A 14,838-nucleotide genomic window follows, 5' to 3' on the forward strand; every position below is an offset into this window, starting at 1 on the left:
TTTGTCGTTTATATCGTAGAAATTAAGTTAAAAAAATCAAGCAACGCAACAGAACGTTTAAATCCTGTCACGTGACTACAATTTACAATGGGTGGCCACGTTGATTGCCTGAAATGTATTCTTGCGCTAAAATGTTATAATGACTCTTGTCAACGCTGTTGTCTAAAATACACACTTCTAACCACACAGTGTGGTGTTCTGTGTTAATAAATTTGAAATTACAATCAAATGTAAGTGTTGGTTTCTTGAAACTTTAAAGAAGGCGTGATTAGACACTATATAATCCTTGATTGGGGCCTCACTCAGAACCAGTCAGAGATCTGAAGAAATTCGCCGCTCTGCGACTGAACAGAGACGAAAGAGAGAGCTCAGAGAAAGTACCCCGAGGTACATTGATTGTTGGAGTCGGACTACAAGCTTTAATTAAGTGGTAGAACCCTGTTATCTACCGGAATTGGTCCTAATATATGTGAGCTTTAGTGTGGTGACGCGCTTTTTTATGTGCGTCGTGCAGCTTTATGATTGTTAATAAGTTTCCTAGCCTGCTAACCCGACTCACTAGCTTAAAAATAAACAAACACGTATATTTTTGAAAATTTTAGCTCTCACGAAAAAACCCAAAGGAGAAATAAGCCAAAATTTAAATTAAAAAACGGAAATGATACAAATAGAGCCGTTTGTCCATAAGAACTGAAGAAAAGCCTCGGCGTCGGCTTGTTGAGTTTAGCCGGTTTGCTAATGAAATGCTTCTCTGTCAATTAGCTATTAAATCTGGATTGACAGGCGATACCCGAACCTCCTGTCAAGATTGTCGACCGAGATACTTTATTTTTTAAGCAGGAAGCTTCATCTGCGTCCTGCCTGAAATCTGGACTGACTGCAGCATCTCTTGTAGTTTGGTATAGGACAGGTAGCCAGAAGCTAACTGAGGTATCCAGGCGGGGAGAGAGGAGGTTCTGACACCGTTTCAAATATCAGGTGAGTTCATCGAAATACCGAGAAAACTGCTTGGTTTTCCAAACAGACGCGTTCTTCTTGTGAGGGATTGTAGCTTGATGTCCTGCGTTAGGCTGATTAGTATTCTGCAGTTTGTTTGCTGTCTGCCTCGTCATTTGCTAATACAACAGCTACTCAGATTACACAGGAGCCAGACATTTACTTGATCATTTTAAATCCCGACAACTTTGAATCCTCCTTAAAATAGATTGAAGTTAAATTTTAATCTGATGCTCCCATAGACATTAAGATATTTATATATCCTTCCTAAGATGCTTGCATCCTATTTGTATAAGCACACTCAATTACTCACTGATTTTGATCTGGATAGCTAGTTTAATGTATTTTTTAGTATTCTAAGGTATCTTTCCCAGCCACTAAGGCTGCTTTGTGCCTGCTAAATATTCAGTGTAAAGATGCAGTGCCACATAAAAGCCACTAAATTGTCTGTTCTGACCCAATTCACCTAAATGCCACTTCAGAAGCACTTCTGTGCCACTTTTTCAGTATAAATTTGGCATCATCCAAATAAAAGTACACTAGACTGACATGGCAGTTTAAATAATGCTATAGAATCTCATTCACAGGTGCCCAGAGTGTCTGATATTGGGGCTTCACGTCAGTTTGACCACCCACCTGAGTCATGGAGAAGGACGAAAATGGTGAAAACATGGTGGACACAGTGAAGGACTCAGTCGTGACCTCTGCCTATAGGTATACCAAGGTGAGAACAATCCATAAGAGACATTTTTTGAGGAACACATTTCCTTGATCTTTTAGTATTATAGTGTGATATTCTTTGAATACATACTGTAACATTTAGAGCTTTAAATGTTCTACCTTATAAAAGATGATATAATGAAACTAGGTTTTAAAGGCATAGTGAAACGGAAGTAGAAACCGGTATTTACTTCTGCAAGCTAACTTGCAGGTGCTGGGTTTAAGCAGACTAAGGCTGTCTGAAATCACATACTCTCTTAAGTAGGTACTTATTTTAAATAATTACTTCACGACCGCTAAAAAAAGTGTTCTATATTCTCTACGTTCGCCATGTTGTCATTATCATGTGACCTACCAGCATCAGTTGTGTCACTTCACTGCCATTCACAAATTCTCTCCTGTGGCCTCATAGGATAATAAAGTGTCCATCGTATGCTAGTCTTGTCACGAGAACAAAATTGTGACTTTAATATGGTACCGGACTAAAATATTGCGATACCAATATTGAATCGATACCATGGCTAAAATAACTAAAACAACAGTAAAAGTAATTGAATAATATGACATTACTTAAATCACATTGTTTTATAAACTTTTAAAAACACAATATCAATCACATTTGTTAACCTTTCACAATTTGGAACAGGTTGGGATAGGGATGTGCGTATGCAAATTGTGAAATATGGCTCTTATTAGAATGCTGTCATTCTTAAAGTACAGGTACTAATAAAATGTGGAACTGTAACATTTTTAATAGCAGGGGATCGCAGTACGTTTCTAGTACCGGCATATCGTGCAACACTGTCGTGTGCACACTTCAGAATCTGGTCGGAAGAAGTAGGTCTTCTGAGTACTTTTTGGCTTACTCCTTTATGAGTATTGTGAATTCGGACATGCATCTTTTGTCACATACCGTGTTTCGCCTAGTATATAGTAGGGACGCCTGCAATTTCAGATGTAGCCCAAATGATTGGAGATGTCTGGCATACGTCACCAGAGAGAAAAGTCTGTTTTCACCCGAAGGCCCAGTTATGATAATTTGATTAAACGTGCTTTTTGAAAATTGTTGGGGTGAATTTTTCATGCCGATTTCAAAGGTGCTTTCACACTTTGTTTGATATCTTGGTTTGAACCTGAACTCAGGTGCTCCTCCTCCTCTGTTTACTCTGTAAATTTGGGGCTTGAACCACGTTGTACGTTTGTGTCATTAAGCAACAGCTGTTTACCCCCTGTTGCTATGTAACAATGCAGGAGACAGAAGTGTTAGTGTGAAAGCACCCTTTTTTTTTTTTTAAATCAGGAACTTTTGTTCAGTTCTGTCATGCTAATAAACAACTGTCTGTTTTTGCAGGAAGAGCTTATGGAAATCAAAGAATTGCCAATTTCCAATGAGAGGCCAGAGTGTCTTTCAGAGAAATATGACAGGTGAACCTTTTATTTAGTGTTTGTTTGCAAATTCGGTTTGAATAATTATGAATGTGGCACCATATCTTGCAAGAAGATCATAGGAGAAGGACATCAGTGGTATATTTGGTTCCTGCTGCATATCCTCCCTTTATACCTAAAGGCCTGGATATACTTCATTTTCCACGTTCCGCTCAGTCTCGCACACAGTTGTGTCCACACAGCTTTCAAAGAATACTAAACCAGGGATGGACAAGTTTGACACTTGCGCAGTGCAATTGCTGTATATAAAAAATAAAATAAACTTTCCAGTATTGGTTCATTTACCACACTCCTCTGTTTGAATACTCTTAGTGTCATGTTACTGACTGATGTTGTTTTAAATGAACTTGAAAACCTAAGCCTTGTTATGTGCTAACAGTACTGTTTTCTTCATAGTGATGGGGTCTGGGACCCTGAAAAATGGCATGCCTCACTATATCCCTCTTCAGAAAACAGCTGTCCAACAGAAGGATACAAGAAAGATTATGCAGAGGATAGAGTTCCACTAAAACGCAGAATTGCAGGTAATTGGGAAAGAGCTTGGTCCTTGTATTATTTAGTTATTTGACTGTCTAAACCTTTTGTTTTTCCCAAACCTAAATTAACTTTGCTTTCCCCAGATCCTCGGGAACGTGTAAAAGATGATGATCTGGAGGTGGTTCTTAGTCCGCAGCGTCGTAGTTTTGGCGGTGGTTGTCAAGTGGCACCCACTGCCCTCCCTCGCCGCCCCATCAGCCCTCTGGAGAACAAAGAGAATGAGTCACTCCGTTTGGGGGGAGCACGTCGCATAGGGAGTGGCCGCATCATGTCCTCACGTGTATTTGAGAGGGACGCACGGGTTGACAAGGAGAGGGAGCGAGACAGAGAGCGTGACTTTAAGGACAAGAGATTTAGGGTATTGTGCTATGGGCTAGATGCAAAGGCTTTTTTTGCTGGTGCATTGTTCAAAGTATAAAAATTTTCTGTGTTCTGCTGCAGAGAGACTTTGGAGACAAAAGAGTGTTCAGTGAGAGAAGAAGAAATGACTCCTATGCAGAAGAGGAGCCAGAGTGGTTCTCAGGTGGACCCACTAGTCAGTCTGAGACCATTGAGCTTATTGGCTTTGATGACAAGATCTTGGAGGATGATAAACGGAGGACCAAACGTTCCAGGAAGAAGCCAGATTCTTTTAAAGAAGGCATGTACAGTACAAGTGTAACGGCAAACGCTTAAGAAATGCTTCTGTGCATCTATAAGCGTGCTCATTTTTGTGTTTTTCAATCTTCCACACCTACAGTTGAATGTAATGGCGGTCTCTCTGAGGACCCTGAAGTAGTTCAAGAGTCAGGAGCTGATCAAGAGGTTCCACATGCTGAGGTTCTTCCTGAGCAAACCCCTGGAGAATTTGACTTCAATGAGTTCTTCAATCTTGAAAAGACCATGCCTGGCCTGGCTTCGGTAAGATATGGGGAGCACTGCATGCTTCAAGGGTGATGGGCACAAAATAGCTGGCTTGTCTTAAAGGGAGAAGTAATAGACAACAAATCACACAAGGTTTTTTGGGGGTTTTGACAAATGTTTGGTCCATCAGATGATGTGGTTATTAGTTACTTTCTAAGCACTTTTTATTATTCTATACTATTCTCTTTACTTAATCTAAGCCTTTTTTCCTCTGCTCTATACTGCGCTCTTTTTACATTTATATCTCTTTAGTAGTAGTCATGTTCTGGCCAGATTTGTATTGCAGCTCTTTTGATGTCTCCTAATGTGATTGTATATAATGAATCTTTGTCACCTCACTTGTCATAACTTAAAAGCACCTACTACTTGAATTAGTGTAACATTTATGTGGTTATTTGGTGGTTGCAGAATGGTTAAGCAGGACTGTTTATGGTTCATATGTTGCTGCTGATGACTTTGGTGTAAAGAAGTGTGAAATTGTTTGTTTGTGTGGCATCAAGCTATTTGTTGGATTTCAAGTTGTTATACAGAAAGCTCAATGAAATGCAAATTTATGCCCATCTGACTTGTAAGGAGTATATTGGCTGCACATCTTGGTTGTGCCAATTAGTTTTGAATTTTTTGGGGGGTAAATGAAACGTACAGTGCTCCACATTGCCCATTTGTCACCTCATTGCGCTAAGCAGTCTGCAGACACTCTTCAAGTAAGTGTCATCCAGTCCCCATGACTGTTTCTTGCTTCTGTGCTATAACCGTTTAAACAAGGGTTCCTCTTTCTTTCCTTACAGATGATTGAAGATGTTCTTGCAGAGGGTCCGGTCATGGCCAGTCGTTTCAGCCGCTGGTTCTCCAGTAACAGAAGTCCTTCTGGCAGTCGCTCCAGCAGTCTACGTTCCACACCGCACGAGGAGTTGGAGAGACTAGCATGTAACTATTTCCTATTCTGTTCTCTTTACCTGGTTTTTCAAGGTTGCTCACCTTGCTGTGAATTAGGTTTGCACCAACATGGACATTTCTGGCTGATGCTTATTTTTAAAACTAGAGTCTGTTACTGTAATTCTTGTTTTGTTCTTTTTTTTTTTTTTTTTTTTTTTTTTTTTAGACTCATTATCAGATCACTGTTTTGCTTTTAATTTTTTATTAGCTTTTTTTTTTTTTTTTTTTTTTTTTTTTTTAAATACATGGTAAACGTTCAGTTGCTGTTTATTACAATCTTATCTAATCAAAATGAAAGAGTTTCTGTATAAACTGTTCAGTCTGTTTGCTTTATCCATGACACGAGACACAACCATAGTACAAAACCCAACAAACTGTTGCCGTCTGTCAATGTGGTGTGAATTGCCCTTAATGTGTTTTTGCAGCGTTGTTTAAGTTGGTCAGAATCTGCTCGATGCTGCTCAAAACACCTGAGTGCATTGATTGTATAAGGAGTTTTCACAAGAGTGCAGAACTCCCTGAGCTTGCACTAAACTGAAGTGATTGACATGTTCAGTGATTATAAAGGGAGCACTCCTTTCTTTGCTATCTGCATATAAAGCATTCACAATTATTTTATTTTTTTTTTTTTTTTTGCGCTCCATATTGCTAAATATACACTGAAAAGTTTTGGGAGTAGCAACTATTTACATGCAAGATGGAATCCGAAACTGTTGGTTGTCACAGTGATAACCATAGTAACAGACAGGACAAAAAAGTCTGTCAAAATAGATTTTTAGTTCCAAACAGTTCCAATATGTTTTGCTATAGTATTGAAATTGGTACAGAGAAAGATCTTTACTGGGATATTTTGTGTCAGGTCTCGATCCTCATACTGGAGCTCTGAATCAGGGTACATCTTTGTACTTCACCCCCATTTCTTCAGTGGAACGCAAGGAGAAGGTGGACATATTGGAGCTGCTGCATAAAGCCAATATTGACTTAAAACCTTTACTGTCCAGCCTGAATGTCAACAAGGCTCACCTAAAGGAGAGCAGTGAGTAGCATCCAGTATAATTGACTATTTAGCTAGAATATAAACGCACACACCTCTTTATATAGGTAGTGTCTGTGGCGTGCTGCCCATTAACTCAATGTCAAATTTCCCATCGTAAAATTATTTTATAATTCTAAAAAAAATTATTCTTTTACCCTTTTCTGTCTGCCCTCTTTTAGCAAACTCTGGCGTGGTGTTGTCTCTGGAAGAGGTGGAGGGGAGTCTGAAGGCACTGAAGGTGCAACCTGAACCAGCTCCATTACCACAAAGACAGTCCAGCGGAGGTGGGGGAACTCCCTTTATGGCAGAGCACCTGGAAGAGGCTCTCACTGGAGGAACTGGGGCTGCGTCACGACCACGAGACCCTGACATGTCTGCATTTAATAAGTTAGTGAGCACCATGAAGGCAAGTGGAACCCTGCCCACTCACCCCAAAGCCAGCGGGAGCAATGTAAGTATGCAGCTGTCGGTTATGTTTGCATGATTTTGTAAGCGCTTGCTGCATGTTGTCCAGCTTCAGGTAAAGCTGCATGTGAGAATGAAATGCATGCATTGGTGGCTTCGCTTGTTACGCCCAAGTATTAACCGCCTCAGTGGGCTTTGCATGCAACTCAAGCCAGTGCGTTTACTTGCTAGTTGGTCTGGGGTAGTAAATGAGTGTTTGTTTATTCTGACTAGTGATGGGCATAAATTTGTGTTTGGCAGTTGTGGCTGACTAGTCAGTGAACTTTTGCATGCATGACTTGGCGTATCCTGCTCTGACTTGTTTTTTTTTTTTTGGTTACATGCTATGTTTTTAAGAGCTGGTATGATGTAGACACCATCAGTGTTTGTGAAGTTAGCAAACAAAACATGATGGACCAAATGGCATGCATACTATCCAATCTGTTTTTGTCTGGTTCAGACTGCAACTTCGCTGGTATAATGTAGATGCCATCAGTGTTTGTGACATTAGCTAACAAAACATGATGGACCAAATGGCATGCATACTATCCGATCTGTTTTTGTCTGGTTCAGACTGCAACTAACACTTTTTCTCTGCTTTTGTTTTCAGCAGTCAGTGGATCCTGCTCTTGTGTCCTTATCAGAGGCACAGGTACCAGCCTCTCAGCAGAAAAACATCTTTCAGGTGATCAAAGTCTTACCCTTTTCATTGTTGAAGACATTCTTTGTTTGTTCTGTTACCTAATTTATACTTATGACATCACCAAGTACAGTGACTGTCTATAAACTACTGTAACAAATGAAGTAAACTGTAAGTAATGCATAACCAGAAGTTCAAGCACACAAATCAATTTCTTTTTAAAAGCTGGCAAATTGAAGTAATATCAGCTTTCGCTGATAGTGGAGCTGAAGCTGGTTACTCTGCTTGTGCAATAAGAGCAAGATATAAGTGTTAGTAAAACAGTGTCCTATTAAAGTTATGGGTGATGACAAAAAATGTAAGATATTGTGACTTTGTGCTTTAGGAGTTGTTGGTTGGCCCTCATGGCCCTGTTCCTGCTCCTATACACCATCGTGCTTCTCCTCCACTCTTCCCACAGAGAGCCCCTCTACAGGACTTTTTCCCAGGCATGCCACCAGCGCCAGGTGAGATGAGTTAAATGTTATTGATTTAATCCAACAGAAGGATGTCGAATATGAAACATGGCATAACATTTAAACACATGACATTCATGTCCCTTATCTTTTGTTGAATCTCAGGGTTTCCTGCTGGTCCACAAACTATGCTGGATCAAATTCCAGACTTGCATAGGGCCAGGAATACACAACAGGTAAAATTCCAATACTATGGACAGATATTTAAAGCCCATGTGTTGTGTGTGGGTTGTTGTTTTTTTTGTTTTTATTTTTTGTTTTTTCTTTTTTTTCAGTCTAGGTATGCATTTTTGTTTTTAAAAATTAGTAGTTTGTGTATCATTCATTCAATATATCAGACATTCATATCTGAATATTAAAATGCATAAATCACACTTCATGACATTATTACAGTTTTTCTCAGTCGCTTTGGTGCATTTCTCACATCACTATTTACATTTGCACAACAGTTAGTTCAACCTCCACAACATTTAGTCATTTGTGCACATCATAGTAGCAGTTTCTCATTCCTTCGAACAAATTGCAAATGCTTTTGGACATGCATCAATTGCTTTCATACAACTCTCTGCTGTTTTATAACATTATCATTTTCTTATGTCACGTCAGTCAAAATTAACTATACTTGTGAATGCTGAATAGTCATTCCATATAAAACTAATAGTCCTCATTTCATTGCTTGAGTCATTACATACAAAAATGTTCAACTAGTTGTCAAAATCTGGCAAGCAAATTGTACACATTTTTAAAAAAAAAATTTTCCTGAAAATGTCTCCTAAATTGAACAATTTCTCTCAAGTGAATCTCAACTTTCACTGATGAGAAGGGGTGTGTGAAGCATTAGTTGCAACCAATGATAAGCCACTTCTCTACAATCACTGTCAGAGGTGAATCCCATAAACCCCCACTTTACAAGCATATACGAACCAAGCAGGTGTGCCATTTCTACAATACTGTGACACAGAAATGGAAGGTCAGCCTTGTGGAAGAGGGGTAAGGGTGCGGGGAAGAAGGAGAAGGGGACAAAACGGGGGACGAGGAAGAAGAGGCCAAGTACATAGGCAGATCCCTGATGAAATCAGGGCTACAATTGTGGATCATGTTGTCCATCACGGCCACACAATGGCTGAGGCTGGTCGAACTGTGCAGCCAAATGTTGGGAGAACCACTGTAAATTCAATTATTCAAACATTTCGTTGGGAGAACAGGTGTGTATAAATGGACAGTAATTCAGCACTAAACAATCTGCACTGCACTACTGTCATTGTGTCATACATGAAGCTTGCAGTGGGACAAGAACTTGTCACTGTACATTTTACATTTAGACGTACAGCTTTACTGCATCACACATTTAGTGTATTGTAGTGTACAGTAGTGTTACAGTAAAGATTTGACATATGTACTGCAATATTGTTTACAGTTATACACAGCTCTACCCAAAGGGAGTTTGTTTGTTGCAAATAAGGGTGTCATTTTTCTTTTGCACAATGCTGTGAACTAATTAGAATTGCAAAGAGCATATGCAGTAAAAATGTGAAACATACATATTCAATACAGTAATGTGTAACTTTTACTGTATTTTTCAAATGGCTGTGCAAATAGTATATAGTGCTGTCTTGAGCATTTTCAGGTAGTGTCACCAAGATCTGACTTTTTTGCATTGGAAAACATTGACCGAGTAAACTGTCATAATGAAAACATGACAAAGCCATTTGACTATCTTGTTCATAAACAATGGTGTCAGGACTTTTCATCTTGATGACATTGACACTTTCATTGACACGAATACTTGCTTTTGAGGAATGACCTATCCATTTTGAGCAAGTGATACGCTTTTGCAGGTTATCAACTAGGTTTTGCAGTTTGTACTAATTGTTTTGAGAACTGCATTAACTGTTGTGCAAATGTGAATAGTGATGTGAGAAATGCACCAAAGCGACTGAGAAAAACTGTAAATGTACATCTAATGATATTTATTGTGAATCTACACTTTGGGGTTTCCTGGAACGATTACTCTGAGAGTAAAGGCTGTTAACATAAGAATGACAATAAAACGTACAATAGGATGTCCTTGGTTTTGCATAAGATCAATTAATCAGAGATGAATTCCTTATTTTTAGATGAGAGCTTTGCCAATGGGAGTGGACCAGGCCAATCTGGAAGCTTTGTTTCAGCAGGATCTGGCAGTTTTTAATCGCTCACAGTACCAACAAGCCTACAACAAACAGGCTCACGATAAGGCGTTTCGCAACAGGTAATTTCGATTATCCGAGACCATAGCAGGTCACAGGCTGGTTGTGCCAAAGCAAGCCCTTCTAATGCTATCAGCCTCTTGAATCACCAAGATGTCTCTTAATACTCAGTCATTCTTATCTTGTATCAGACTGAGACTATTTGTAGTTTAAAGAGCTGTAACTTAAAGGTGCCATCGAATGGAAAATTGAATTTACCTTGGCATAGTTGAATGAGTTTAGTACATGGAAATGACATGCAGTGAGTCTCAAACACCATTGTTTCCTCCTTATATAAATCTCATTTGTTTAAAAGTCCTCTGAAAAACGTATGATGTATGACCCCAGTATTTGCATATGCCAGCCCATGTTCAAGGCATTACACAAGGGCAGGCAGTATTAATTTCTGGATCTGTGCACAGCTGAATCATCAGACTAGGTAAGCAAGCAAGAACAATAGCGAAAAATGGCAGATGGAGCAATAATAAGTGACATGATCCATGATAACATGATATTTTTAGTGATATTTGTAACTTGTCTTTCTAAATGTTTCGTTAGCATGTTGATAATGTACTGTTAAATGTGGTTAAAGTTACCATCGTTTATTACTGTATTCATGGGGACAAAGAGCCGTCGCTATTTTCATTTAACACTCGCAGTCTGTATAATTCATAAACACAACTTCATTCTTTATAAATCTCTCCAACAGTGTGTAATGTTAGCTTTAGTCCGTTAGCCACGGAGCACAGCCTCAAACTCATTCAGAATCAAATGTAAACATCCAAATAAATACTATACTCACATGATCTTATGTATGGTATGTATGTATGCATGCATGCAGCATGCATGACGAACACTTTGTAAAGATCCATTTTGAGGGTTATATTAGCTGTGTGAACTTTGTTTATGCTGTTTAAGGCAAGCGTGAGCTCTGGGGGCGTGGAGCGTGAGGAATTAAAGGGGCCGCAGCCTGAATTGGTGCATTTCTAATTATGCCCCAAAATAGGCAGTTGAAAAAATTTATTTAAAAAATCTAGGGGGTATTTTGAGCTGAAACTTCACAGAGACATTCAGGGGACACCTTAGACTTATATTACATCTTGTAAAAAAAACGTTCGATGGCACCTTTAAACAAACAAACGGATACCTTACCCAGATATGCATTTACTAACATAAATTACTGTAATTACTCAATCCAAATAAAGAGCATAATGAATGGGCTGATAATGGTGTGTACAGTGGTAGTTTTATTTGCATCTGAATCTTCTGTTTTGTAGACAAACCAGGATGAACCGTTCACCTGGGCCTCACCTTCCTGGCCGGACCTCACCTGGCAATACAGTTACTAGTGTGGTCAGTCAAATCTATGGATTTTAATTTAACTGTCATGGAGCATTTGATCATACATCTGATGTATTTGTCAACTTACAGCTTTATGGAGCCATTAAATGTTATGAAGTACTTTAAATGAACATAAACCAAACACAAGGTCATTTAAATTTTTTCTCTCTGCTGCAGTTGTCTCCATCCTTCACTCCCACCTCCGTGATCAAAAAAATGTATGAGTCAAAAGAGAAAAGTCGAGATGATCCTGGGAGTAGGCCAGGAAGCAAGGAGGAGACTGTGAACTCTCATAACTCACAGGAGGGTATGAAATGATACATACACAAAAAAACCAGAGCAGGGTGGAATATTTTGTTTTGATATCTTGTTTTTCTGCGATTTTTGTATATTGTGATATGAAAACGGTTTCACCAGATGAATAGCTTTATTTGGAAAGAATTAATCATTCTAGAATGATGGAGGTGAATTTGTAGGGGAGTGAATCTGCATAGAAAATAATTAACAAACAAACAAGCTTGGATAAGTACAATAGAACAAAGATACATGAAATGATACAATGAAATGGTGCTTTTGTTTTTCAGGCAAGTCTAACAGTATAAAATAACACTGCATAGTATTTGTATAAATGTAACTAATCTTTGTTAAAGCTACAAAAGTGATTTTTCTTTGTATTTTGTTTGATTAACATTGACACAGACAGCAGCAGGTATGAATAAGTCATTCATATAGCACTTTATGTACTACTGTATACCCAAAGTGCTTTACAATCATATTGGATATATTAGGCTGCTGTCACTTTAAGACCGAATGCACCGGATCCGATATAATACGCATTCGTTTTCATTCTCAATTGTTTACGTTCACGTAAGCCAGAAGAGGCTGTGTTTACGAGGATATTGCTGAGACTGGCATCTTGACAGTTTTTTGTGTGCGTGTAAACCCAAATAGATGAGAAAGGGAACTGAATTCGGTGTTCATGGCTCTGCAGGTCACAAATGGCTTGCAAGCTCTGAATTGAGTTCTCTTTTGGATCTTCGTGCGCTCAAATGGTTTAAAATCGCTTGTTTAAACTGACGGGACCTAAAATGTGCAAATGATAAACTTTCACTCTGTTATGGTTCAACTTTGCAATTAATCTGAGAATCACATGCGTTTTGAAACGTGGTACCTGGTCTGTACTTGACATCTCACATGCTGCAGTGTGACTATCACATATGCGCACGTCGCGATATTGATACTAAAACGATATATTGGGGGGGGGGAGGTAGCCACCTCGGTTTTTTTTTTTTTGTTTTTTTCCCCGATTTTCTTTGCCTTAAGCCATCTCCTTTCATTTATAGATGGGCCTCCATCACCCAGTTCCTTTCTGGAAGATGTGGACACCAGTGGTCCTCAGACTGGTGGGGTAAAGGCATGCTCCACCCCCGTTCCTGCTCAGAATCGTCATAGTAAAGACCCAGACCGACCCAGGCCTCCTTCAACAACTGGCCACCACACTCCCACCATGTTATCCCCAGGGCCCTCTTCACCCTTTCCAAGACCCCAGATGTATCCAGTTCCTCTGCTTCCCCACGTCCCCTTGGTCAGACCTCCACCCCAGCTTCACCCCGGTGTGATGCAGAGGATGCTGGCTCAGGGTATTCAGCCTCAACAGCTTGGACCCACATTATTACAAACAGGTTGGTTTGTGTGACTTCAGTAGATCTCTAAAAGGCCTAGAAATAAAAGACTCTTTGCTGGACATGAGGAATTACACTTTTTCTTTGTTCAAACCTGTTTGTAATTGGAAAACAGTAAATGGTGAACTTGTTCTTTTTCTGCATGAACAGGCATGTTCCCTCAGGCTGTAGATCTGTCTCAGCTTCAGGGACTGCCCCCAGCCCTCTTAGGGCAGCCTCTGTATCCCCTTGGTCCTGCAGGACATCCGCTTATGGCCCCTAGAGCCGCAGGAACACACGTGCAGTTAGCAGTCATGCAGCAACAGCTTCAACAACAGCAGAGACCCAGTAAGTACAGTCCCAGTGTTTTAGAATCACTGTTAGGCCCTTTTTACACCTGGTATTAAGATGCAGTTTGGTCGGTCGGATCACAAGTAGACGAGGGAGACGTACCCATTCACACTTGGTGTTTTAACCTCTCTTGTCCACTTTCGACTACTTCTGTTCTGATTTCTTCAAGGGGAGGGTCTATGGGAGGGTAAATGTATGGGTTTTTTCAGCTTTCGATCTAATGGACAAAATAAGCTTACGCAGTTTACATATGAATGCGCCCAGAGACGACGGGAAAAATATAGAGCAGCAGCTTTCGTTTCTGCTTTGACAGCCGCAAGACCGTGCTGACCACTTAAGTGCATGTTAGAAAACAGAAATAATAGATAATGTTTGTGTCAGTAGGCGGTCTTTAGTGGCTGTTTGAACACTTTTGACCACATGAGTGTCTACACTACGAAAGCAATCCAGTCGAATGCATTTTCCACTACCTCTGGAAGTGGTCAAAAGTGGACAAGCTCAAAACGTTATACACCTGTGTTTAGCGCAGTCCACTTGTGATCTAATCGACCAAAATGCATCTTAAGGCCCCGATATACTTCAAACGAAGTTCTTTTTCGTTCTTCGTTTAGGATTAAAACAAAGTTTGAAATGCTTGAGCAGCAATATACTGTAATCGAACATCTGACGCCGCCCACACTGCTGAGATCGACGGTTAGATGAATATGTAAATATTAGGGCTGGGCGATATAACGATATGTATCGCGATAGACACGTGATCGATATCAATAAAAAATGTGTTCGATAATTTTTTTATTTATTTACTTTTTTTATTTATTTATTTTTTTTTATTCTTCGTCGGAAGAAAACAGAGGTTGCGAAGCAAGTTTGGTTGCATTTAACAAAGGCACTCGCTCTCTGGTAACCTAGCAACGTAGGGAGTGACACGCTAGACAGATAAATTTACAACTATTACGCTATGTAAATATTGATTTACATTTGTTGGCAAACTTGGCATATGCGCCGATTAATGTTTCTGCCGGTGGGTGCCCACACTATAATGTTGCGATTATGGCAACATTAAATCCTGGAGAGAAGACAATCC

The 14,838-nt window shown here is 39.6% G+C and overlaps 1 protein-coding gene across 4 annotated transcripts in view; it reads left to right on the forward strand.

The window, feature by feature from the left end:
* Positions 1 to 279: 279 nt before the first annotated feature.
* Positions 280 to 14,838, forward strand: part of eif4enif1 (eukaryotic translation initiation factor 4E nuclear import factor 1) — an 18,757-nt gene continuing 4,198 nt past the window's right edge. The window contains exons 1-19 of one of the 4 annotated variants that reach the window (XM_048199462.1): positions 280 to 387; positions 896 to 978; positions 1,584 to 1,720; positions 3,068 to 3,141; positions 3,559 to 3,686; positions 3,783 to 4,057; positions 4,141 to 4,339; positions 4,439 to 4,599; positions 5,391 to 5,529; positions 6,398 to 6,574; positions 6,754 to 7,025; positions 7,629 to 7,703; positions 8,044 to 8,164; positions 8,279 to 8,349; positions 10,291 to 10,424; positions 11,679 to 11,754; positions 11,920 to 12,049; positions 13,086 to 13,424; positions 13,575 to 13,751. In XM_048199462.1, coding sequence (XP_048055419.1) covers positions 1,640 to 1,720; positions 3,068 to 3,141; positions 3,559 to 3,686; positions 3,783 to 4,057; positions 4,141 to 4,339; positions 4,439 to 4,599; positions 5,391 to 5,529; positions 6,398 to 6,574; positions 6,754 to 7,025; positions 7,629 to 7,703; positions 8,044 to 8,164; positions 8,279 to 8,349; positions 10,291 to 10,424; positions 11,679 to 11,754; positions 11,920 to 12,049; positions 13,086 to 13,424; positions 13,575 to 13,751 — 2,629 coding nt within the window. In that variant the 5' untranslated portion in view covers positions 280 to 387; positions 896 to 978; positions 1,584 to 1,639. Of the gene's footprint in view, positions 979 to 1,583; positions 1,721 to 3,067; positions 3,142 to 3,558; positions 3,687 to 3,782; positions 4,058 to 4,140; positions 4,340 to 4,438; positions 4,600 to 5,390; positions 5,530 to 6,397; positions 6,575 to 6,753; positions 7,026 to 7,628; positions 7,704 to 8,043; positions 8,165 to 8,278; positions 8,350 to 10,290; positions 10,425 to 11,678; positions 11,755 to 11,919; positions 12,050 to 13,085; positions 13,425 to 13,574; positions 13,752 to 14,838 lie in introns of all 4 variants that reach the window. The other 3 variants (XM_048199461.1, XM_048199463.1, XM_048199464.1) reach the window with 3 other exon arrangements.

The sequence above is a fragment of the Megalobrama amblycephala genome, linkage group LG8 (assembly GCF_018812025.1).
Source record: "Megalobrama amblycephala isolate DHTTF-2021 linkage group LG8, ASM1881202v1, whole genome shotgun sequence".
NCBI classification, from domain to species: Eukaryota; Metazoa; Chordata; class Actinopteri; order Cypriniformes; family Xenocyprididae; genus Megalobrama; species Megalobrama amblycephala.